At 41.7% G+C, this 25,377-nt stretch overlaps 1 protein-coding gene across 4 annotated transcripts in view; it reads left to right on the forward strand.

Annotated features, from left to right (window-relative positions):
* The window catches only part of agap3 (ArfGAP with GTPase domain, ankyrin repeat and PH domain 3), a 119,844-nt gene that overhangs the window by 75,470 nt on the left and 18,997 nt on the right, over positions 1-25,377 (forward strand). For all 4 annotated transcript variants that reach the window (XM_079652130.1, XM_079652133.1, XM_079652132.1 and 1 more), the window contains exons 10-13: positions 2,451-2,555; positions 4,299-4,470; positions 13,578-13,727; positions 19,345-19,500. In XM_079652130.1, the coding sequence (XP_079508256.1) occupies positions 2,451-2,555; positions 4,299-4,470; positions 13,578-13,727; positions 19,345-19,500 (583 nt within the window). The remainder of the gene's footprint in view (positions 1-2,450; positions 2,556-4,298; positions 4,471-13,577; positions 13,728-19,344; positions 19,501-25,377) is intronic.

The following is a 25,377-nucleotide window of genomic DNA, read 5'->3' on the forward strand; positions in this document are numbered from 1 at the left end:
GATCAAAGTGTCAATGTGGGCTTAATTACCACTGCCCCCCACTCACCCCATCGAGCCAAATTACACACAGCCCCCCATCTCTTCTCTCTGCTCCTCCTATCTATAAAAATAGTGAGTGAGGATAACAATGCACTCACTGCTGAGGAGCCGCCAACAGCAGTGAGTGCATTCTTGCCCCATCACCGACCCCCCCCCCCCCAACACACACACACACACACACACACACACACACACACACACACACACACACACACACACACACACACACACACACACACACACACACACACACACACACACACACACACACACACACACACACACACACACACACACACACACACTGTTCCCTGTCACAAAGGGCTGTCCTATCAGTCAGCCACAGTGGCAGGATGCAGCTTTTCTCCTGGTCTTCTGACAAAAGAAGGGAAAGACACTATCTCCTCTGTGTAGATATGACAATTGTGTGGCCACAGAGACACCTCTGACGATCGGCCTGTTTCCTTATGTCGCACAGCCTGAACACACATCTCTTTGTGTGTGTGTGTCAGTGTTGTATGAATGCACAGGGCTCCAAACATGTTGCAATTTGATGCCAAACCACCACACTGCTCAATCTAAATGCGGCAGACAATTAAACAATTATGACAAATTATGTCAAATAATTTGTCTTCCGGCAACTGACAGTGGCGTGCTTTATGAACGATGTGCCACAGCAGCTGTTCACATAAAACAGCAGAGAAATTAGTCTGCACATGTAAAGATTTTCACATTATTTTCTAAGCATCTTTATTGATCTGCTACACAGCTCTGATAAATATATGTAGCGCCGCACTGATTGCATGTATAGATTTATGAATGCTTCAGTAAGGCCACGAGATGAGCAACATATTTGCTTGTAAAACATGTATTATAGAGTCGCCAGAGGCCCTGGGACTGAATCATTTACTTTGTATGATTAGAGCGTCGTTTAAAAAGTGTTTACAGTCATTTTATTGATTAAGTTTAGAATTGTGGGCAGTCAGCAAGTTATCGATTTAGGGACACAATATTTCATTCTGAAAAATCATCAGAACCAAGGATATATAAAATAGCATATATGTAATTTAAATGCGATCTGTGCTTTCTGCTTTTCAAACGGAATATTTACAACATATTAATATATATTTTTAGATAAAATAAGGACAAAATTGTTGTCTGACTTTTTGTTTTATTCCAATGCAAAACAAGACGTATTCAGTTGAATTTATAACGTGTCAGCAACACACAGGCAACTGTTGTGCAATGCTGATTTGTTTTTTCGATGTGGTCTTAGTTTTCTAACTTTAATAACTTTTCCCCGTGGCAAAATAAGATTTTAGGAGTAGAAAACATCAGAAAATAATACAATATTCTCCGTTACCTAGTGACTGTAATTGAGAAGAGCGAATTTGGTGGAGTAGATTTACAGAATTGTTTGTATCTCCAGTGAGAATCTTTAAACAGGCAAGTGTATTCATAAGATATTAAGAAGAATAAATTCTCTCCCCCCCCCTCAGATGAATCAGGTTTGGGATTAGGATGATTGTCGGCACACAGCCTGGTGCCTAGGTCACAGAGGGTCAGCTCTCCCTGATGTGTTAATAAGGATTAAAGCCTGCAGGATGCGCCTGGCTAGCAAAATACAACCCCCTCTACCCCCCCCCCCCCCCTCTTCAGCTCACATACACACACACACACACACACACACACTAGCCCTGGCTGTAAAAGCACAAACATTGCCCCGGCTTAATCCCCTAATTAAGCGTGCCCCTCCTCACTATTTAACCCCAGAGAGCCTCCTGGCCCCTGCACTCAGCAGCGTTTGGCCACCTCCAGCAGAGGAACTGCATTGTTTACCAGTGGATTTACTCAGCAGATAAGGAAACCATCTGATGCCCTAAAAGGCGCCAGAAGATAAAGTAGAATAGAATAAGAGCTGAGTGGGCTTTGAAGAGGGGAGATCACACTCCCTAATCCCCAGATTGAGAGGTCTTCCAGAGTTCAGCATGTTATGTGTATGAATGCAGGGAGGAGGTCTGGCAAATTGGATTGTCTCTCCCTCTGAAAGGCCTCAGTGCCAGAGGAACCTGGCCGACTTTACAGGTCGAATAATCACAATGGAAAAACTAACATATCATTAAACCACCCAGCAAATTATAATGAAAAATGAAAGTTTAAGGGATTTAATTACATAGAACTATTATGTTTTCATGTTGTTTTAAATGTATAATCACTTCCACACTGTTACATAATTGTCACTTAAAATGTTTGTTTGCGTTATGACTTGCCACACAGAGATCTGCCATAACGAATCTGAAATGACAATAATAATGCTGCTTTATAGTATTTAACATCCATAATGGCTCATATTATCCACCATGCTGCTTTGTGAGGAGCATATGCTCACCGTGATGCCTTGTGTCTTACAGGGAATCCTTCTGAAGCGAAGTGGCAAATCCCTCAACAAGGAATGGAAAAAGAAATATGTCACACTGTGTGATAATGGCGTCCTTACTTACCACCCCAGTTTACACGTGAGTCTGAACCCCCCCTCCTCTCTTCTTCACTTCCCATTTCTTTTTCCAATCGGCTTTATGTGTTTGTTACACTACTGTTTGTACTCGAGGGTGCCGCTGGAGGTTTTAATGTGGGACTGTTTTTCAACCGCTGCTGAGCATGATTCTCTTGATGGGATTACATTTACAACCCTTTCCGTAGTGAGCGGGATTACAAGCATATAGGCTCATGAGACTTGTGTAACAGCTAACCCAGTGACTCTAAGCGTAGTATTAAGAAACGGTGTGTCCTAGTGGTCATCTCTGTCCCCCACTGGGATGCCCTTCCCCGGTGCCGTCTAATGGAGACATGGTGTGTGTGCCCGCCGCGCCCAGACTCCACGCTGCCTTGTATTTATAATGGTTCTCACCACATGGCAGCAGAGCCTGACCAGCCTCCCACATCCATCTATGTCAGAATCCTGCTGGGCCGCTAATACCTCTTAAACACTCGGCTGGCTGGCAGCAGACAGATCAGATCCCGGGTGCCACACTCCAACGTTTCTCGTCTTTTTATTCCCCCAAAACACCTTCATTTCCTTCTTTCTTCCAGCCTTGTGTTTGAGATGTTAGGAGATCATTTGGCGAGGTAAGATGAGAGATGTCTGCAACCTCTTGTGTCTAATGAGACTGCTCAAACTTTGAACACAAGCCCAACAGTTAGACGCGAACCTTGTGTGTGGCCTTGTTGCACTGACAGTGTGTTAGCGGTTTAATTTACAAGCAGTTATTAGTAGAGTGGAGCAGTGCTACAGTGATGTATGTAATTGACTGAGCAGGCTATCTCTTGATCATTACCGCTATTACAGGTCATCAGGGCAATCTTTGAATCTATGAATCTGTTGACTTACAGAGGGAGGTGAGATAAGGGAGACAGTTACATTAGCGCCGTAACAGCTCGAGCTCATTTTGAGCAGTGGAGCAGAGACGGGGTAAGAAAGGGGAAGAGAGATTGAGGAAAGGAGAGAGGGAGAAGGAAAGAGGGAGGGAGGCAGACTGAGAGTGGAAGAGGGGAACCTTTAATTTCGCAGTCAGCCAAGCCATCCACACAATCACCTTCTGTTAATTCTATCTGCTACATCAATTAAATTGTTTGTTGAAACTAATTGAATGTGGCTTAATCACACATCTTAATAGCTTTGCACGCTTCGATCTGGCTGTTAATTCCAGCAATAAAATGAAATGAGAGCGCTCACTGGGTAATTAGCGAGGAGGCTTGGGAAAGAAATGAGTGCTTTATGACACGGTAATAAAGCAGAGGAGCCGGTGGGGGGACGGCAAAGGCCGAGCTCGCCTCTATTTGGGTCTTTTTCTGCTGAGCCCAATGATTTTCACCTTGGCTTCCCACATTTGGGTAGTAGTCGCTTTAAACCAAATCAGATGCCCAAATTGAAAGTGAATGAGACTGTTTGCATTCATTAAGCCTATCATCTCGCTATCTGGAGAGATGGCGTGGGCACAGGTGATGTATAATGGCTTTACAATCATTTTTCCACTCTCACACGTTTAGTGGAAAGTCTGAGATGGGTTGTGACTAATGGGGATGGAAATTGAATAGTCTTTTAATCTGTTTTTCTTCCATAATTCCAAATTCTCGTTGGTCTGCGGTGTATAATCAGTTACCTGTATTGAGGGAATTGTATGAAATATTTGGACTCCTACTTGACTAGATCACAGTCCATCCACAATAGCTGTCATGTTCTTTTTTTGCACTTTCTATAGGACTACATGCAGAATGTGCATGGGAAAGAGATCGACTTGCTGAGGACAACGGTAAAGGTTCCTGGGAAGCGACCGCCCAGAGCCGTGGCAACCGTCGCCCCGACAGCTAGTCCCAAAACCAACGGGCTGACCAAGGACCGCAGCACCCTGCAGCTGGGCATCGGAAACACAGGTACCACGTCCTGTCCTCATTATATGGCCAGAGTGATACAAGTTACTGTGCTTCGTTTGCATTTTTCATATTTTAGATATAGATTCAAGTACATTGATTGAGTGATTCATCTGCATTATGATCCCTCTTTTCTATACTGTTTAAAAGCAGGACTCTGCGATTCAAACCAATACATGTTTGATATGGCCAGAACACATTTGTGAAATGGAGATTAGTTAAATATGTCTTGAAGGTGATTATGTGCTACCTTTTTAATCTTCTGTATTAAACATTGAAACGTAATCATATGAAGTTTAGTATCATAAACAACACTTTGAAGGCGCATCCACTCAAAGACTTATCAAACACACTTTTTGTCAAATTCAGCGAATACCTCCTTTTGGTTTGCAAGCTGTTCGTTATGTAGTGAGCCGAAACATAATGTTGGGCACATACAAGGCCCCTGCTCTTAAGTGGGAAACAAACAACGTCAAAACTAGGGTGGCCCTGAAGTGCAAGTCAAAACAACATTTTAAAAAACACTTAAACATTTCAGAAAACGCTACAGCATTTCACAAAACGCTACAGCATTTCAAAAAACACTACATCATTTCAACTACGGAAAGGGTATTCCTTTAGGGAAAACACTTCTTGTTTGTGATTGGACAGAGCCAGCCAGAGGAGCACTGCTGTGATTGGTTGTTTTTGCTGCCAGTCGAGAAATGACGCTTCCTGATTGGTCAGCACCCGACAGCGCCACGTATTTCCTGTTTGGTACTGTTCAGCTGTTTCTGCACGAATTTTAAACTGAGTTGGAAAGAATGGAAGAAGAGATGGAAATCTTAAGGGAATATTTTAACAACGGATATACATATGATGTTATCCTCGACATGCTGTCAAACCCATCACCACATCAACATGTCCCAAAACACACAGAGATCACAGCTCCTCATATCTGTTCAGAAACTGGACTAAAGTTAAACATGTAAAAACCGTAGACTGTCTGTGTCATGGTGAATACAGTCGCTGCTTTATTTATTTCTGTATGACATTGTTGTGAGTTTGGACGGAGCAGCTACAGGTTAGTTTAGCCTGATCGATCCGATCTCCATTCAGAAAACACGCATTTTAAAAGGTTTTTCGCCTGCCGTCTTGTCTGCAGACAAAGCATTAATTCATGGTTTTTACTAACCGGTATCAATATGTAGTTACTTCGGCATCATTTTGAAATGTGTATTACAATTAAATCATAGTGAAACGGTGAAACTCGAGCGATTAGAGCGATGCGAATATTCGGGGCTTATCTCCATGTAAATACTATGGTAGATACCAACTACACCAAAATGAACATATCTTGCGTGGTTTAATTGTAATACACGTTTCAAAATGATGCCAAAGTAACAACCTACTGATACCGGTTGGTAAAAACCATGAATTAATGCTTTGACAAGTCTGCAGACAAGACGGCAGGCAAAAAACCTTTTAAAATGCGTGTTTTCCGAATGGAGATCGGATCGATCAGGATAAACTAACCTGTAGCTGCTCCGTCAACACTCACAACAACGTCATACAGACATAAATAAACCAGCGACTGTATTCACCATGACACAGACAGTCTGTGGTTTTTACATGTTTAACTTTAGTCCAGTTTCTGAACAGATATGAGGAACTGTGAGCTCTGAGTGCTAACAGCTAACAGTTGATGTTTTGGGACATGTTGATGTGGTGATGGGTTGACAGCATGTCGAGGATAACATCATATGTATATCCGTTGTTAAAATATTCCCTTAAGATTTCCATCTCTTCTTCCATTCTTTCCAACTCAGTTTAAAATATGTGCAGAAACAGCTGAACAGTACCAAACAGGAAATACGTGGTGCTGTCGGGTGCTGACCAATCAGGAAGCGTCATTTCTTGACTGACAGCAAAAACAACCAGTCACAGCAGTGCTTCTCTGGCTGGCTCTGTCCAATCACAAACAATAAGTGTTCTCCCTAAAGCAGGGGTCGGCAACCTTTTTGATATGAAGTGCCATTTAAAAAAAAAAAAAAATGTTATCAGCGTGCCAACGATCGAGAATTGTCAAGGGGAGGGGGGGTTGAGGAGCTTGACGCTCGTCAACTATCAGCAGGAGGGCGGGGGAGCCTCGCTGCGGGGAAGCAGTCTGTGGACCTGTCGGTGCAACTTACATGATGCCGAATTTAACAAACACATTTCAATAATTGGTTTAAACGGCATAATAATAAGGACGATCGTCCGTTCTGTGATTCTCCAGAACACACAAGTTATGATATTAGGGTCATGCAGAGTGAGATGAGATCGCTGTCCCTTTAAGAGAGAGAAAGAGGGGTGTGGCTTGCGCATGTGTGTTTGTTAATGGTAGAGCGACAGTGAGGGAACGTGTGTATGTTTCTGGAAGTGAAACGGGAAAGCAGAAAAACAGAGGTCTGTGATGTATTTTGTGAAACAGAAGAACAGCTAAATAAATGCAACGTCCTCCCAAGAAGAGCTCGCCTCTCTCCAGTCATTTAAGCTAAAGTGGGTTATTGAACCTGAAGCTTGTTGCTTCTGCCCTCCTCGACTACGGTCTGGGAGCCGACATGAAAGTTCAACACACAGATGGCCAGTCCGCCCCTTTGTAGCATATTATTTCGATGAGAGATGAGCAGATCGCCACTGGGCTTTCAACTAAATAAACACAGCCACGCAAAAACTGCGTCATTTGTACAGCTCCTTATGGGTACTGCAATTAGTGAAGTGCTTTCCTCCGTGGTGAAACGATCAGCACTGCACCACGGAGGAAAGCCGCAGAAAGTCACCTGGAGATAAAGAGAGCGGGACTGCGTTGCGTGCATGGCTTCCTTCTGCAGGTAACGGGAGGATGCGCTCTGGCGGCGGTCTCGCGTTCAGGATCCGAAAATTAATTTAAATATTTTTGCACACTTATTCCACTTATTCCTAGTGTGCCACTGGTTACGGTGCCGCGTGCCAATGCTGGCACGCGTGCCAGGGGTTGCCGACCCCTGCCCTAAAGGAATACCCTTTCTGTAAAAGTTGAAATGCTGTAGCGTTTTGTGAAATGCTGTAGTGTTTTGTGAAATGCTGTAGCGTTTTGTGAAATGCTGTAGCGTTTTGTGAAATGCTGTAGTGTTTTGTGAAATGCTGTAGCGTTTTGTGAAATGTTGTTTTGACTTGCACTTCAGGGCCACCGTACAAAACTTTTCCAGCCAGGAAACAGAAAAAGTAGCAGTTCTATAAAGAGAAAGGCAGTGTTAGCAATTCTTTTTTTTTGTCGCGTATGAAGTCAATTATCAAAGATCTTCTCACTCTGATAGGAGGACCACGGTTTCCTAGAGTAGGTTCTTTATCAGGCTCATGAAAACATAAAATGGAACAAAGGTTTACTTTTTAAAAGTATACTATCAAGAGATTAGATCACACGTATGTGTCCAACAGGGTAATATGTGTTATACATTTGATCAGAAACATTAACAAAATGTGTGAGCCTGAATTAAAATATCATGGAAGTATATCTTTTTTTATGGCTGTGTGCTTTCACTATTATAAACACAACTTTTTTCACCAAATGTTAAAACCCAGATAATTCACTTGTAGTTATAGTATGGAAAGACATAAGAGGAATCTTTCAAATGTATGTATACCACGCGAAAGACAAAGCAAATCATAGGTATATTATGCAATGGTTACTCAATGAGTCTTTTATTCCTCTAGTTATTTCTAACGTTCTTTTGTTTGTGATTCATCATAAAAATTAGTCCCCACAGGTTAATTATCTACTTTATGTGCGTTTCACTGCAAATTAGCTGCCTCGAAATATACACAATGATTTACTTAATGAGCATCTATGAGAAATCTATTAATTCTCTAAATTACTTAACAGGGAATTGAAGATTGTGTCTAGACATAATGTCCTCATGTTGTAAGCTTTGTTTATTTTGGACTGTCATGCCACCATGACACTGACCTAGTTACTTTTCGTTCTCTTTGGTAGTTGGGGTCAAAGCAATTAAAACCGTTAAAACCTGAGAATGTTGTACCAGTGTCTCCACTTTTTAAGTTTAAAAATAGATCTGTTCTCCCAGCGAGCGATGCCACCGGAGGCTGCACAGAGTCTGGCACACTTATAGAGGGGAAGCCAGTGATTGGATTTAGGGGTTAGGATTAAGAGTAATTAATACTAATTAGCAAAGAGATCCCTCGAGGGAGGCGGGTCCCTTCATCGGCTGTGAAGCGGGGCGCAGTGTTTCCTTCACTCGGGCTAAAGCTAATAGGCTGTGAGTGGGTCCGGCGCCAAAGCAGGTCAGCGGGGACCATTAGCACTGTCCAGGCAGGTTACTGTTGAACCTGGCCAAAGAGCTGCCACTGCTGTACATGTTAATCAGTCAAAAGCAGGAAGATGTAGGAGTTTACAGAGCAGAGGACGTTGGATCTGTTCACCTTGAGGGGAGTCATGGTGCCAGACAAAAGGGCCTTAAAAAACAGGCTTTACCGGGTTTTCGGGAAACCATTTGGCCTGTTCTCTTTGTTGTTTGTTTCCTGTAAAAGACTCATCAATGACACATTCCCTGGATCTTCACTTGCCATCTATTTGTGCATCAGGGAACAATGTGTGTGAGATTTGCCTTAATCTCCACTTAGGAAAAGAAAGGTTACAAATCACATCAGGTCTCTCTCTGGGTGGAGGACCCTCTTCTGATTATGCGATCGGGATTTTGATTTCATTAGACGTGCAATTGATGAAGGGAACAAAGGGGTAATTTTTCATTCACGGCGTCCAAATCACAAGCCTTGTCTGTGCCTTTGGTAATTCATTCATTCCTTAGATCTAAAGACCTTTATAATCACTGGGAGAAGAGGGATAGCGACGGAGAGAAGGAGGGGCGGAGTGGATGGGGGAGATAGGAAGATGAAGAGGAGAGGCTGAGAAGACGGAGCGTAAATGAGAGGACGCATGCGCCCGCCAGTTTGCCAAGCGGACTGGTTTAATTCCTTTGCTGGGTGCTGAGCGGAACCATTTTAAATATGATCCTCCCTGTTAACACGCATCCTGCCGTGTCACCGGCGACAGATACATTGTACCAAAGTATTAATGGACCCAGTCACTTTGAATCAGTGCTGTGGGAGAGAGGGATGCGTGTGGGAGAGAGGGATGCGTGTGGGAGAGGTGGAGGTTTCTGGAAAGTGTTTTACCTTGTTCCACAATTTATCTCCAGCTCTAATAGCCCAGTAGGACAGGTAACCACATATTCACTGACCAGCAATGCCAACACAATACTTATTTTTCCAACACCAGTATAATCAGCTCAAGTGTTTCTCCAGCCATCATGTTCCAAATGTGTCCATTTGAAGCTGATTTAAACTGTTTTGGACCATACTAATGATGTAAAAGTTGAGATGTGTAAGCTAAGTCATGTTTGAATTTGCACAGCAAAGCACAGAAGCTGGATGTTTCCAGCACATTTAGTTGAGCTATTTCATAATTTATGTATTTTTCAGGGGGTTTCTCCTCACTCTTAAAGGACACTATGTGTACATTTAACCTTGGAATAGATTATAACTTTGTACCAAGATCAGTTTTGTCTGCAATCTTCTCCTTATTTTTCTGACTTGCCTGGTTTCATCTCTGAGGAAAGGACCCCACCTCTCAATAACCTTAATCCATAGTTGCAGGAAAGCAAAACAGCAGTTGCACTCTGGATATGAAACAAGTAAAGACATTTTCAAAGGTTTAATGGATTGAAAATAAATGTGAAAATACTTATTCTGTTTCAATATTACATACATTGTTTATAATAATATAAAATATTGTGTAAATATTTCAGCACCTCTTAAATAGTTTCCTATTATTTCCTTTCTCGCTTTGTCTCCCACCCATGTGCTGCACACACAAATGAGCCAGAAAAGAGACCAACCACTCAATAAACAAAGTTAAAGATGAATGTCAGTGGAAATTCTCCCACGGATTATATATATATGGCAATAATGTTGTTACCATTTTGGCCTTGTATAGTGAAAATCTGATATTCTGACAGCCCTAGTATACAGAGCAATACAAAATATACAGAGTATAATGTCTGAGTGTTTTGCGTGGGGACAGACAGCAGCAGCAGCGGTGGGGGGGGTCTGGGCGGTGGTCAGGATGATGGTGGTGGATTACACACAGCCAGCAGATGATGTGCTGCCCGGCCCACATTAGCATGAATGCTTCATTATCCCACTACTTGTACATAATGGCAACAACTCCACGGAGGGGTCAGGCCTCGTCACGGCTCATCAGCCCACTGACGGCAGGCCTGAAGAGAAATGAGAAGCCAGGCAGCGCTGCTCCCCGCTAATCCATCGCCTCCACTTAACACCCCGCCCTGCAGAGCCTCAGAACACACTGTATGGCCTCTGTTATATCTTTATACACATTACAAAACAGTCACTTTCATAATGGGGCTTCCTTTTATTTTAAGTTTTCATTTATTCATAAGAATTTTACGCTTTCTATGAAATGTTTTTGTAAAGCAACATCCTTAGTAATGGAAATGGCAATATACATTCAGTTGTAAAGGAGACTTGACTCTTTGCTTGTGATGTTTTGAATTACGATCGATACAGCGGTGGACGAAGACTTCAGATATTTTATTAATATATAACTAGAAGAAGAAGAAGAAGAAGAATAATTACCTCAATGTAAGGAAAATTAAATATTGTCATTAATGTTAACAAGCTAGAAAAATCAAAAGGACTTTATATGCAACAGCACGGCTTAATATCGTCAGTGTTATAGTATTAAGGATTTGTTTTTTGTTATTATTACTGATGCAACTGTAAGAAACAAGGTGGGGATACTTTTCAAGAAACATTTTACATACAAAAATGATATTCACTAAGTCTCTTTATAATTAAAGCTGTCAAATAAATGTAGAGGCAGAAAGTCTCAAAGTGTAGTTAAGTATTGAGAGCAGTTAATGGAAACTGATATACACAGAAATTCTGTAAATGTTATTCATTTCTGCCACTGTCATGCAGTTTCACTTTAATGTATTGATTGCTTTTGAATTCTGACTGCAAAAATAATGATGCATTCATCAATAGACACTAGACACAATTAACCTCTGGCATATTCGGCAAATATCAGAAAATGATCATCAATATTTCTGATTTGTAGGTAGCGGCCATTACTCTCATGTCAACAGTCTAACTTGCTCACTTTATTCTAAAAAGAACATTGAATGAAAAGTAAATACTTAGTAATGTATTCCTTTTTGACGGTGGATCCCGAACATGATCACAGAAGTTAGGAAAATCCAGCGTTCAATCTAAAAATGAAACTGTCCGTTGTCAGTTCGTCCCCGTCAGTCCACACAGAGCTGTAGTGGAGGCCTGGCTGGAGCACTACACTGCTCTTTTAATGCCACAAGCTGATTATTTCTCCACTGTAATTACATTATCCTCCCCTTTATGCAGCAGTGGTCTCTGGGGACTAATGGATACAGCCATGTTTAATTCATTAATCATTAGCATCCAATTTGACAATTAGACGTGATTGTTGAATTTTTTAAATATCAATGTAACTCGCCTTGTAGTTATCTAACTGGTTTTTTTGTTCTCTTAAAGAGTCAAACTTCACTCTTTGGAAAGAAAGAAATGTGTGTATTTTTTATAGTGGACTAATTCAAAATGATCACTAAACAATGAGGTGATTAAACATTTATCTTTGCAATATGGGGTCAAAAATGTGGCTGCATAATATTCGATATCCATTTCTTTAAAACAGTGATAAAAGTAACCCAAAACCCTTTTTCTAGAAGTCACAAGCTCATTTGTATAGCATTCATTAGTCACTTAAAAAAACAACAAAGTTTCCCATTTTCTTTTCAGTACCCTTACTCCTCGGCTTTGTCTCCCCTCCCTTCCTCCTCCTCTCCCCCTCTTCCTCCCTCCTCCTCCTCCTTCTCTGCTCTGATTTCAGCATGCTAATTTAGTCGGTGCTCCTCAGCATGATTCCCTCGCTCTCTCTCCCATCCTCGCTGCGATTCTGCTCCCTCCCCTCTGGGACCCGAAGATTAATATTCCTGGGCCCAACAAGATAATTACTGATACTAATTAGACATGATTATGTGAATTTGATACACTTATTACTCTAGATAATGAGTAGGACATATTATCCTAACAAGCACCCGTGCCGCTTAGTTTACTTTACACGCGACCCACACTCTATATTTTCTGTTATTGTCACCTCAATCAGAAACTGCTATTCTCTTGTAATTATTGAATAAAAGGCCTTGATGTTTGATACCTGTAACATCAGAAAGCATTGTTCAGAAAATCTGAGATATGACTTTCCAAACAAAGACTCTTTTCACCTCATTAAATTACATTGGTTTATAATGTAGTAATTATGTCAAGTTTAAAGGTTAAAATAGTGAATATTAACTTTTTATATGACAACATTTAATAATAATAACCTTTTCTATTAGGTCATACAGTATATGTTCTTACCAGTGTCACATTATCATAATTCCGTTGTGTTTAAATGTAATTTTGAAAATAAAATCACACAATTTTGGAAAAACGACACGACAGTTCTATTCAATTTGATGCTCTGTTAATCTAAAGCAGTTCATCTGACTCCCCGCACGTGACTGGAAGTGTATCGATGAGTTTTTCAGAGTAGTTAGGAAGTGTTGTAGCGACTGCTCGTGGAACAGGAGGGAAGGACCCCACATGGCGCAGCCTAGCCTATGAATTAGTAAAGAGATCCAGGCGTCCATGGCTCGCCTGATTGGAAGTTGGGGAGAGAACGCCTGCTGACGCCAGTGGAGATCGATGTGGCAGTCAGAGGGATGAGGCGAGATAATTAGCGTTCAGAGTGTATCTTGTTAATTAAGGGCTAATTAGAGGCAGAGGCGGAGGGAGAGGGGTTTCGTGTCTGTGTGAGGGGGGGGGGGTTCGACGGAGGGAGGTGCACCAATACGGTGGCAGCAGCATTACAGTACTGTAGAAAGTTCGAAAAAACTCCTTTACAGACTTTTGGTTTTTGAAGAATCCTGCCAGACTGACTTTAGAATTCAATGGGATGTATAAATAAAAATGTTCTTTTTTGTCACTCATTCCAGGTGCTCCTCACTCCAACAGTAGTTCGTCCCTGCAGACGGGCGCCTCGTTGTTCGGGAGCAGTAAAGACGGCATGCACCAACGCTCCTTCTCTGTGTCCAGCGCCGACCAGTGGAACGAAGCCATCAACACCAGTACAAGCAGCGGAGCCCGTAAGTCCTCCTTTTCCCTACATTTCTTCTCAAATCTCCCCAGTAATTGTTGTAATTTACACATTCACATAGAGATGAGTGAAGTGAAAGCTGATCTAGACGGAGACGCCGTTTCCCAGCCTTCACACACAGGTGTATCGAGCCTCATTTTCATAATGAGGTGATCAGGGCTGTGATCGCTGTGACCTTTCTGGCTGCCGCTCTTTGATAGAAGCGGCGTGTTCATAGGAGAGGAACAGTGAAGGTTAACTTCCCGCCATCGGTGCATCTCCTCTCTCTGTGTCACATTGCACTTCGTCACTGTACTTGAGTGAAGTAAGATAATATATTCACCATGCATGTCTACACACACTCCCCCTTTCCTGTCTTTACCTTCCATCTTACTCTTACCCCCTCCTCCTTCCTCTGTTTTCCTCTCTTTTCTTCTGAAGAGGAAAATGAATGTTTTTTGGGGGGACCATTCATCACCAGTTATTTCCCTCTCTTTGTGGTTGGCAGTAAAAAAGCACTTAAATGCACATCAACAGAATAACAGTCATTTCCATGCATGTTTGCACTCTGGTAGTTCTCATTAGCACGGCGGCGGCTCCCCCCCTCCCCATGGGCTCCCAGGGGCCCCGGCAGTTTAAAGAGCGCACTTTACGAGCGCTGCTGGAGTCCAACTGCACGGCCCTCGTGGTTCGGCAGACAAGCCTGTCTCTCATTTGGAGCTGCCAAACGATCAATTCTGCCCGGACGCAGGCACTTCCATCACCCCCTACCCCCGTCTCCCATCAGCAGCATGCCCAAAGCAGAATTACTTAGATTCGTGGGGTCCTCAAATAAATGAGCCCAAGTGTGTGTTGTGTATGTTCTCGCTGATTTTTTACGTGTGTGTGTAGCTGTTGGTATGGGATTTATTTTTCCACAGTGCGTGTATTACAATTTGTATATAGGAGAAAAAGCTTCATTCTTGTTTGTGGCAGGTCTGCGGAGGATGAATAGGAGTTTCTAAACATTGTGTTGTGAAAAAAAAGAGGCCTAGGATTTCCCATTTATGTTTGGTAAACTGAAAAAAACCCTCAATATTAACATAGCTCATTAACCAGCATCCAGTCTTCAGCTAAATCAGATCCACACTCCAATTATTGTCATGCTACTCTCCTACTAAGGTGTACACTTAAAGCAACATCTTGGTAGCTCAAAAACTTTCCCCGAAATTCTTGTTTTTAGGTCTTCTTACAGTTTAACAGTCTGAACACCAGCAGCAGATTAAGTCTGTAGTGTGACCGGACTATCAGAAAACATAAAGTTGATTGAAACACAACCCTCTTATCTTTCATCCTAATGTTCCTTCAATAATCAATAGAGGGTGTTCCACGGTGAAGGGTGCTCATGTTTTGCCATCTGAATTGACTTGGACCTAGCCCAATCACTCCATTATCCTTGGTGAAGGTTGCAGGTTAACATAAAATGTGATTCTGAGATGCAAAAACAGCAGATTGATGATTCACTGGAGGATGAATGCGTCTTAGCCAGGTAACCATTTCCATATTATTTAAAGAATGTCCTCATTTGTAAACCTATTGAGCAAAGGCAGAAGCCGAGGTAGTAACGTCTCTTGAATATTGAGCGCAGATTTTTGATTAAATCCCGGCCCAATTTTTCTATTGCTTGCATTCATAAAGACACCCATTCTTAATGCAGCGGATGCTTATTTAGATCCTGCTCTCCTTCATACACCTCAATCTCTGAGCCTGAATTAAATGCAAGAGGCTCAAAGAGTGGTGATGGGCTCGCTGATGACAATGACTTAAGTCATGGTCAAAGTGTGAGTGATGTGACGTTCCCACAGGCAAAGATTACTGTGGATCGGAGCTACCAATGAGTGATGGTTCAATAATTAATTCAATATTAATATATCGTAGAATATATTGGTGCACAGTTTCTTAAGGTCAAAAAATATAAAACAAATGAAAGGCTGAAATCTGTCCACACTGAAGAATTAAGTCATTTCTTAAATTATTAAATGTTCTTAGTGGGTTGACCTGATACCATTAGTCAATTAATAGTTGCGTTCATCAACATAAAAGGAATATGCGACAATTTGGATGATTGATATTCATAATTAATAGAAAATAACATATTTGGAACATGTCCTTTTTAGCTCTGGAGAACTTTAATGGACTTTTTTTTTTTTTATAATTTCCCACATTTTATTGGAAAATATTCCGGAGATTACACAATGAAAGTATTTATTTTTTGTGGCATTAATGAGAGACGCAATATCAATACTTTTTAACCTATGCGTTTAGTTACATACTAAATAATAAGTGTTGATAATTCTGCAACGGTTATTACAATATTCTTTGTATCCATATTGCCCACCCTCCTCTATGGAAAGCCTTCACTTCTGTCCTCCGAGACCTTGATGCTTCCACTCTGCTTTGTGTTCATTTCTATGTAAGTTTGCATATGAGGACACAGGTAGTTAATGCACAGATAGCCTTCTCCCGTGGCACTGTGTTTTACACCTTGGCCTCCCGATGCGAGGGTGATAGCATGCGGGGCGTTTGATTTCTACGCTAGGCCGTAATGAAGTTTGACATTTAGTTTGGAGAGAGCAGCAGAGCGCGATCAGGCCTTGATTAGTACGCTCTAATTGAGGATAATAAGGGGGAGGCGGTGATTGTTTCTAATTTTTGCCATTAATTGCAGCCGTTGGCTTTGATTGAGGACAGGCAGGGCTGCCATGTCAAGGGGCCTGGTGGAATCATACTGCTCCTCACCCGGAGCCTCTTGAATAACAATGAAACAACTCTCCCCCCCTCCCTTTCTCTTCACCCCCTCTCCCTGCCTCTCTCTCACCCTTTTTTTCATTCTCAGTGCAATGGTAAAAGCAGGAGCTGTTAGCGGCCCTCTTTGTCTCACCCTCAGCCGTCATGGTGTAGCATGTATAACCCCGGTGGTGGGAGTGGAGTGCACTGTAATCACAGGTTAGCCTCATACCTTTCCTGCTGCCCAGGTGATCCTGGCTGAGTGGGAAAGAGACTCCTGATACCCGGAGTGCTTCATTACCCAGCTCCGTCCTGATGGCCCTCATACACACTAACAGCCAGCTAATAACGCCAAAGTGAATTTTATGCTTGTAGAATCAGTCCACTTGTAACTCCATAACTCTCCATTTAAAATATATAATCAGTTGTGCACAGTTTAGAGCTGAAAGCCATTAAAAGACAGGTGACTTTAGATTATATAAAAGGTCTCAGGTGCTTTGATATTGTTGCTCGGTAATGTGAACTCCATTCCCTGCTGCTATACCTTCATGGTACAGACCTCCTAACGCCTGATTGGTGCAGACAAAGGGAAGTGTATCACCCCGTATATGTTTCAGGTGCAGGATGAGCGGGGCCAGGGTCATTTTCCACAACATTAGGGGCAGAAATTGATAATTAGAGGTGTTTATGACACGGTTGGGGTCCCTGAGGGGCAGCCCTCCCCTTTAACCTCAAGCGACATTAAACAAATGCTGGCTGTCACGTCGGAGGCAGGTTGCAGCTCTAGTCTTCCACCCGCCATACGGAACTGTGCTGGCGGGACAGACGCTGCAATGGAGAGGGAGGAGGAAGCAGAGGGTGGGGGGGGGGGTGCACATGGAGGACCCCTGTGCCCCCAGCTGTCTGAGCCAGCTAATGACTCGTCTCAGGGGGGCTGTTGTAAGAGAGCAGGGAAATTGAAACAGACGCCTCGGCTAGAAGCTGCTACATGTGTGGCTGCGTGCTGCCATTCAAAACACCAGAGAGCCTAATGCATGTCGTCCAGCACAAGCACCAATGTTATGTTTATTAATGTGATGGTGTCGAATCAATAAGGCTATTTCCCCACTAGCACCTACGTTTTTATAACCAAATATGAATACTACTTTTAAATATGGCCACTTCTCTTCTTAAACTGTTGTTATAACTAAATGATTATTTGCAGTTCTAATTCTTGTTTGTATACGTACAGTTTAAGATGAATCTCTTGGTTATATAACGACCCAACAATGTGTGTCTCAGGTGTTGCCTCCTATTTTTGCCCACGCTCAAACAATGCGTCCCTGGGCCGAGAGCTCCCCTCTCCCCCAACGTTAGCATCTTCAATCCCCCGCTGAGCCCATCTTACTCCTCTAAGACAGCCCCATCTCCCTAAAGGTAATGACCAAATTAGGCCTAATGTTGTACACTGGCTAATGGCACCGTGCTGCACATTATAGCATGTGCAACTGGCAACGACAACAGCAATAATCCCTGAGCCCCTTGTCCTCCTGCACTCCACCCCTGGGGCTGGGACGGTGCACCGGGAAATGAATGGAGTTTGCTACACTACAATGAGCTTTTGATGGGAGACAATGGAGGAGGCTGCCAGCACCACACAGGGTGGTAAGGGGAGAGCAATATGGGGCCCATCTACCGGCCCTCCCTCCCTGCTTCCCCCAGGCCCCTGGCCCCCCCCCACTCCTAGATTCATAATGGCATCCGGAGGGGGAAAGAAGGGAAAGTGATGTCAAATGTCAGGAAATCAGAAAGATGGCAAGCTGACAACCCCCTCCTACCGTCCCATCCCTCCTCTCCCTTTGCCCAACGGTAGCACAGGTTAATATCACATTTATAAAATCACTTACAAGAAACAAAGCCGGCTCTTTGCCCCCTGTCACTCTCAGACAGTCATATAGAGAGCTTTGCCGCCGGCTGACTTAGGTAACCATTTGTTCACTGATGGCCCCTCACCTGTCCTTCGCTCTATCTAATGCCCGAGCCACACCGTTACTTTAGGAGCCGTTTCCAACTCACACTGCCAAGGACACAGTTTTAGGATGTGAAGACTTTACTTTGCATACATACATAGATGTCATTCAGTATTCATTGCTGTCATTTCAGAATGATTTCACACAAGATAATACATTTTTTGAGTTTAACCGTTTAAATTAAACAGCCAACCTAGTTTATTTTTAAAATAGTGGTGTTAAATTGTTTTAATCTGTATTTATTTTTTACTCTGCCCATGTCACACAAAGAGTCATTTTGTTGGATTTCACATGTATATATTGCTTTCGACATATTGGACTTCAGCAAGAGCAATGAATGCAATCCACTAGCAATTAATAGTGGACTAATCACCACTCCTCATTAGGCACAAAAAATCTTCACCCCAGCCAACATGAAGCACGCTGCCAGAGCCATTTCTAGTTGATATTTCATCAACGACTTTATGATTAAATTGGACACTAATGGATGCTCTTCATCCATCTTCTGCAGTTCATTATCTATATATTATGGTTCCTCATAGCAACACATATTGATATTATTTTCTTCATTTAAAGGTTTCCCTTAGTTTTGAAGTTAGACATAACCTTCTGTCAGCTGTATTTCTCAAGTAGCATACGTGTTCTGGATTAGCTTGTTTCAGAAACTCGTGAAGTTTAAGCGATGATTCCAATGTGTAGTTGCTGTCACGGTGCTTTTAAATCAGATCAACGTTGAGCGGGACCTTTTGCATTTTCCCTGCAAAATCAGGCTTATAATGTAAACAAAATCACAATACCCTATTTATTCAACTCAAATGATAATAGTTGTTCCCCCTGTCTGTGTTTTTACAGCCAATGGAGTGAGTGATCCTGCGAGCTCCAGTGTGGGCAGCGCCACCAGTCCAAAGCTTGAGCCGCCTCCTTCTCCACACGCCAACCGCAAGAAGCACAGACGGAAAAAGAGCACGGGCATCACAAAGCCCGACGGCTTATCTGCAGGCAACGAAGGTACGAAAATAAAAAATTTAAATTACTAAGACTTCTGAAACATCAGAAAATCATCTATGGCATACAAAGGAGCTTAACCACCAAAATATTTACCTACCAATAGTTGTATTTCCGTTCAAACGTATTAACGCACATGAATAGCTACTGAAGAGACAAAAAATATAACAATGCTATATTGCTATCAAATTTTCTACATTGTTCTTTGTCTATTTTAAGGTTTGACCACTGCTCTTCAAACCATTCGTTGCGACCTCTGCATAGTTTAATGGCGATGGATATATACGTGACAAATACTTTTTATCTGAAAGAACAAATTGCTGATTTTGAAGTAAAAATTTGAACAAAACTTATTTTTGCAAACGCAACAAAACGTTTGATTTTTCTCTGTGCAAAATTGGTTGTGCTTATCAACAAACACAATAGGCTTTATGTTTGGAAGCCAGTGAGTGGTCACATCTTCAAAGGTGCACAAGGTGGGAGGGATTTTGGGGGTAAGCTGAATGTTACGCCCCCATAGTGAAGCCCTTGGAAATGAAGGTAATGTCAAACATTGCAGTAGAAATGTAGCCTACACTAAATTATGGTGTAACTTAAATGCAATGTATCTTTTATTTTCTGTGCAGTAACTCATTGGTTAATAAACCAAATATCCACTTTGAATTCAACTTCTCACATGATCAGATTTCTCATCTTGCATTTTGAGAAAAACAAATATCTTCCATATTCTGACTGAATTCTCCTCTGAAGTCCATGAAGGTGTGTCGTTTTGTATCTCTTTGTGGCCCTCCTTCACATTTCACCCTCACAGCCCTCATTTCTTTTGCCGTCGCCTGAAAGGCCCCGATCTCCAGAAGCCGTGGCCCCATCTCAGCGGGGGAGTGGCAGTCGGCTCTCCACCCAATTAATAATGATTCTCCAGCCCAATGATAAATGGAGTACTCTAATTGGATGGCATTGTGAAAACACTGGGATGCATTTCAGAGGCCATAAAACTGATGTCACCCGAGCGGGATGATCAATCAACAAGATTGATACGCTGGATAACAACAACAATGGCATTGACGCCTCCTAAATGGGGCTTAGCATTTATAATCATTACACTTTTTTATCATGGTCTCTGACAGCTTCTCTTTAAAGTCTGAATGAGTCTGTTGACCACATTGTTGTTTGGAGTGAACATCATCAGCATCTCGGAGATAAGTGGTGCGAGATAAGTGGTGCTTTTTCTGTTGTTAGAGAAGTATGTGGTCACATCATAATACTAGTGAATTTAATCCCAGATCTGATTGTTTTTGTACAATTGGCATGGTCACTTTTTCTATTAACGTTCAGTAGCAGTAAGCAGCTACTAGCAAAGTTAACAAGTCCAGAGTCCATTAATTCTGTTTTATAACTGAGCTATAATGTTGCTCTCCTGACAGTCACACCGTTGTGTTAAAGCTTTGAATGAGTGATGTTTTGCATTATATTAAACATCATCACGTCCCATCGATAAGTGCCCTACAGAGGAATAATTAAGTCAGATAACTTCCTGAGTGGAACATCTAAGAGTAATCAGACTGGAGGAGGCAGCTTCTGAATGTTTCTCACGTCATCAAACACGCACATTGTTTTCTGTGCCTCTCATGGTTCTCTGCCAGGTTTTCTATTAGCATCACCTTGTCTGTTCTGCTGAATGCTCTGGAATACAGACGTATCGCTTACATATTGGATTCACCCAAGTCTGGGGATGTGAGTTGTGTCTCCTGTTCAAAGCTCAGAAGAGAGAGAAGAAGAAGAAGAAGAAGAAGAAGGAAAAAGAAAGGAGAGGAGAGGTGGGATCCTTGAATAAATTGCTATCAGTTTATCTCATTTACGGGGCAATCAGAAGCGTGCAATACAGGCTGAAATTGAATTTTAGTAGTTGTGAAGCATCATAAATCAAAACAGCGTGTGCGTCTTTAGGTGAGAAATCATTTTAGTCAACATGGGACGTGTAGGATGTAGGAGGAAGCCTGCAGAAACCGTTGCTGCAACATCATTTCTTAAATGTGGCACTACATTACTTAGCGAGACTCTTCTACATGGCTGCTGAAGTGGGAGAGAATCATGTTTATAACCAGTATATTACTATGATTATGAAAGGACAAAATTACATATCTGACTATATGACATATCTGACTATATGAAATATCGATTCTGCAAACATTTGAATATACCTTTTGGCAAGCTAAGAGATGTAACACTTGTTTTGGCCTTAATTTCAATTTAATGTCAATCTATTTTTATTTCTAATCATTTTAAAGCCACATTCGGATAATGTATACATTCCCTGTTATGTCTGCGGAGCTACACTTTCACCAAATATATGCACAATGCACACAGTCCCTAATATCCTATGCACTGTCAGAGCTGTGTGGTGTAATGAACTTCTCATGTGCTTAAAGAGTGATGCAGGATGCATGGCGAGACAACTGACAGCCCCGTAATGTGTTTCCCAGCAGCCGCCCAGCGACGAGCTTTCTCCGTGTGTCGCTCGCCATAAACCCACTGGAAAATCGATGGCCGATAAAGAGTTGTGTTCAGGGGGAGCCCCCTCTGATTAATGCAGACTGTCAGGGAGCATCATTAATGTATTTCTCTTTTAAAGAAAGTGTATCAAATGCTCATTGTTTTGGAGGTCTGAGCTTGTACAGTGTGAGCAGAAAACGAGGTGCAGGAATTGAGGAGAATTGTGACAAGAGGCTCCTTCTGGATTCTTTCAGGTGTAAGGATGAAGATATTTACTCGTGTTAAGGTCACAGAAATCAGGGATAAGTGTTTGCCTGAGATATAAAGAAGGCGTTAAAGTCGTATTTATATTAACAACATAAGATTTGATTTAAGGCAACTTTCAACACAGACACTTTTTCCTTTTTGTTTTTGCACATTTTGATCCTACAGTCCAACTAAAGGAAGCTTATCTTGATATGCACGTCAGACTCTCATGTGTTTAACAAACTAAAATGTGCGGCGGAGAATTGTTTTAACCAGATCTTAATTTGGTTAATAAAACCTCTTATTCAATAGAAGACTCAACAATGGATTTGAATCAAATACTTTTATTTTGTCATTTAAATTGATTGAATTTCAAGTGATTGGAAGGACTCTTCTACTGGATTGAGTTGGCAATTGGAGCGGGATAGGGAATTAATTTGTATTTGTTGAGAAAGTGGATTCCTAAAAGGCGCGTGCTAATGTTAGCTTTGTGTCACATATTACCTGGGGAATTTGCAATCATAATAATAAAAAAATTGGAAATGTTAACTTTTTTGCTCAATAGGAACAAAGTGTTGTCATTAATGCATGTGTTGAAAGTGTCACTGTTGGAATGTGACCACATAACTTCAATGATATTTAGTTAAAATACATATCCTTGTTATATTTGCATACTTTAACACGTACATATAAACAGCTTCAACTTTTCTTTTTAAATAAGTGTTCTTAAGCTTAAATAGACCAAATCAATGACTGCATTCTTTCTGATCTACAAATGTCATGAAATGGACATATGAATATAACAGCAATGTGTTAATAAAGCAAAGTAGAGCTTTATGCTTTAATAGAAAACCAGCTGGTTCCAGCTCAGTTTTTGTCCGGGTAACACAAATGGACACTGTTGGAAAATATAATGTACGATTGGAAAGCCTGCAGAGAATCGTACTCAAAATAAAGTGGCTCTACTGAGATAAATGGCACAGTTAGCAGTAACTACGGTAGATAATGGAGAATCAGAATGAATTAGCTGCAACAATCACAACTGACCCGGTTTATATTCTTAAAAGTAATTAGAACATTTCTCAAACAAATCTAAACCATTTTGTAGTGATGTTGAGTTTTGAGATCCATAGCATTCAAAATCTTCTCTATCAACACAGAATACCTAAAGTACGAGAGATCATTTGATGCTAGTGTAACCTAATCTTTAGTTTTTCATTATGTATTCATCTATTGTTACTCTTGGGTTTCTCTCATGACCGTTGGCTTAGGTTTAGATTAGAATAAAGGTCTCATAGCTTCCTGTGCCCAAATTATAAGTGAACCTGCATTGACAGTCGATCAGAAGCGGTTTTAAGTAATATATTGCCAGTCCAACCCAATCTGGTATCCTATTGTCCTGCACCTTTTGCAAAGTAAGGGTTTATATCCTCTGGAGTCCAGCTGAGGATTAGGAAATGGAGGTTTAACTGCCTGTGCTAATGGTGGGTGTTTATCTCAATACTTTGTTTTGTCACTCCCCGACTCGCTCTCATTTCCGAAAGCTGTCCCTGGAGCCTCCACTCTTGTAATGGCTTAGCTTTCTGAGCGCCACAGTATGGAGGGAAAGGAATAACAAGATTCTCATTTGGGCTCCGTACACACTGCCCACAGACACATGTATAATTGGCCCTGTTTCCATTCGGCTCTGTTGTTAAATGCACTAGCTATTAGCGTAGTGGTATTGGTGCTGATTTCATGGGTTTGTTTATTGTTGGAAGGTGTGCTCCTTGTTTGTTTGAGACTATGTGTGTGTGTGTGTGTGTGTGTGTGTGTGTGTGTGTGTGTGTACACGAGTGTGTGTGTGTCAGATAGATAAAGAGTGTGCTCTATCTCTCTCTCCCTCCCTGCTCTCTTCTTTCTGAGTTTGGTCGTGGTTCCCCTGGGGCCCCTGTCGCAGTAATGGCCTGCTCCTGATTGCTCTGATACAGGTTAGGAATATTGGCTTTAATGATGTGTAAAATGAGCAAGCAGTGCCTGTGACATTTACAGATGGCACCGCCTTGGCCTGTTCTTCCCAACTGCTCGTTAATTCACGGGAACGGCAAGCACTTCTTTAAGTGACTGCCTGATGCATGCACACGGCACAACACATCCTGCACACCCAAACAATAGCTCAGTCCCGCGTACCTCTGCACCTTGTCATCGTTTCAGCCAAGTGTTCACACAAACCGATAGTCCTCAAGGCTAAGGAGTGTTTGCTCAGTCCTCTCTAAGGGGTTCATAACGCGGGTCTCCAGAGGTCTTTGAGAGGCTTAGACAGAATAGATGCTAGGTTGGCGCATGGAGTATAGTCGGCACAGCTGGGCTGGCCACCAATACCCCCCCGAGGTGCTAATCTGCTGCAGCACACAGCACGATAAGAATCACCGTCCGCCGGACACCCACTCTTCTTTCAGGTTCCACTTAGATTTTTAGGTCAAACGGATGCCCTTTTAGAGGTATTAAAGTTTGATGGACAACTTGCGTTTAATAACAGCCAGTCAGTGGTGTAAAACGTTTCCACATCCTTTAACAGATTAACTAAACAATATTGTTAAAATACTCAAAGTAAAAGCCCAAAATCCTATTGCACTTTGGAAAGATGAAACAAATAATTTGATAACTTTATAACGGTATTTGACCTCTTTAGTTTTTTCAAAAATCTTTTTATTTGTTTTTTTGCAGACATGGCCCTTTCAACACATTAAACAGAGTACAGAACAATTTGTCTGTTAATTTAGATTTTACTTTAAATTGAAATGAAATGTTAAATCACTCTGGTTAAACTGTAAATAACTTAAAATTGTAAATAACATCTGCACGCGATGAACTCCAATCATCGTCTTTTAGTAACTGTTCACTTTTCACAAATGAAAGGCTCATTGGATGTTTCAAATAAAAGTAATCTAAAAAGTAACTAGTATTTAAAGCTGTCAGATAAATATAAAAAGCAATAAAGTATTTATCTACAGTCACTTTCCACCACTGCCACCAGTAAATATAAGCAATGCATTAACCTCCTATTTTAGTATCTCGAAGCAATCGTTTATTATTGACGAAACATTCTGCTTATTGAAGTGCGGTTGTGATGCTGCCGAAATCCATTAAGTAATCTGATGG

The sequence above is a fragment of the Notothenia rossii genome (genome assembly GCF_949606895.1).
Source record: "Notothenia rossii genome assembly, chromosome: 9".
Lineage (NCBI taxonomy): Eukaryota > Metazoa > Chordata > Actinopteri > Perciformes > Nototheniidae > Notothenia > Notothenia rossii.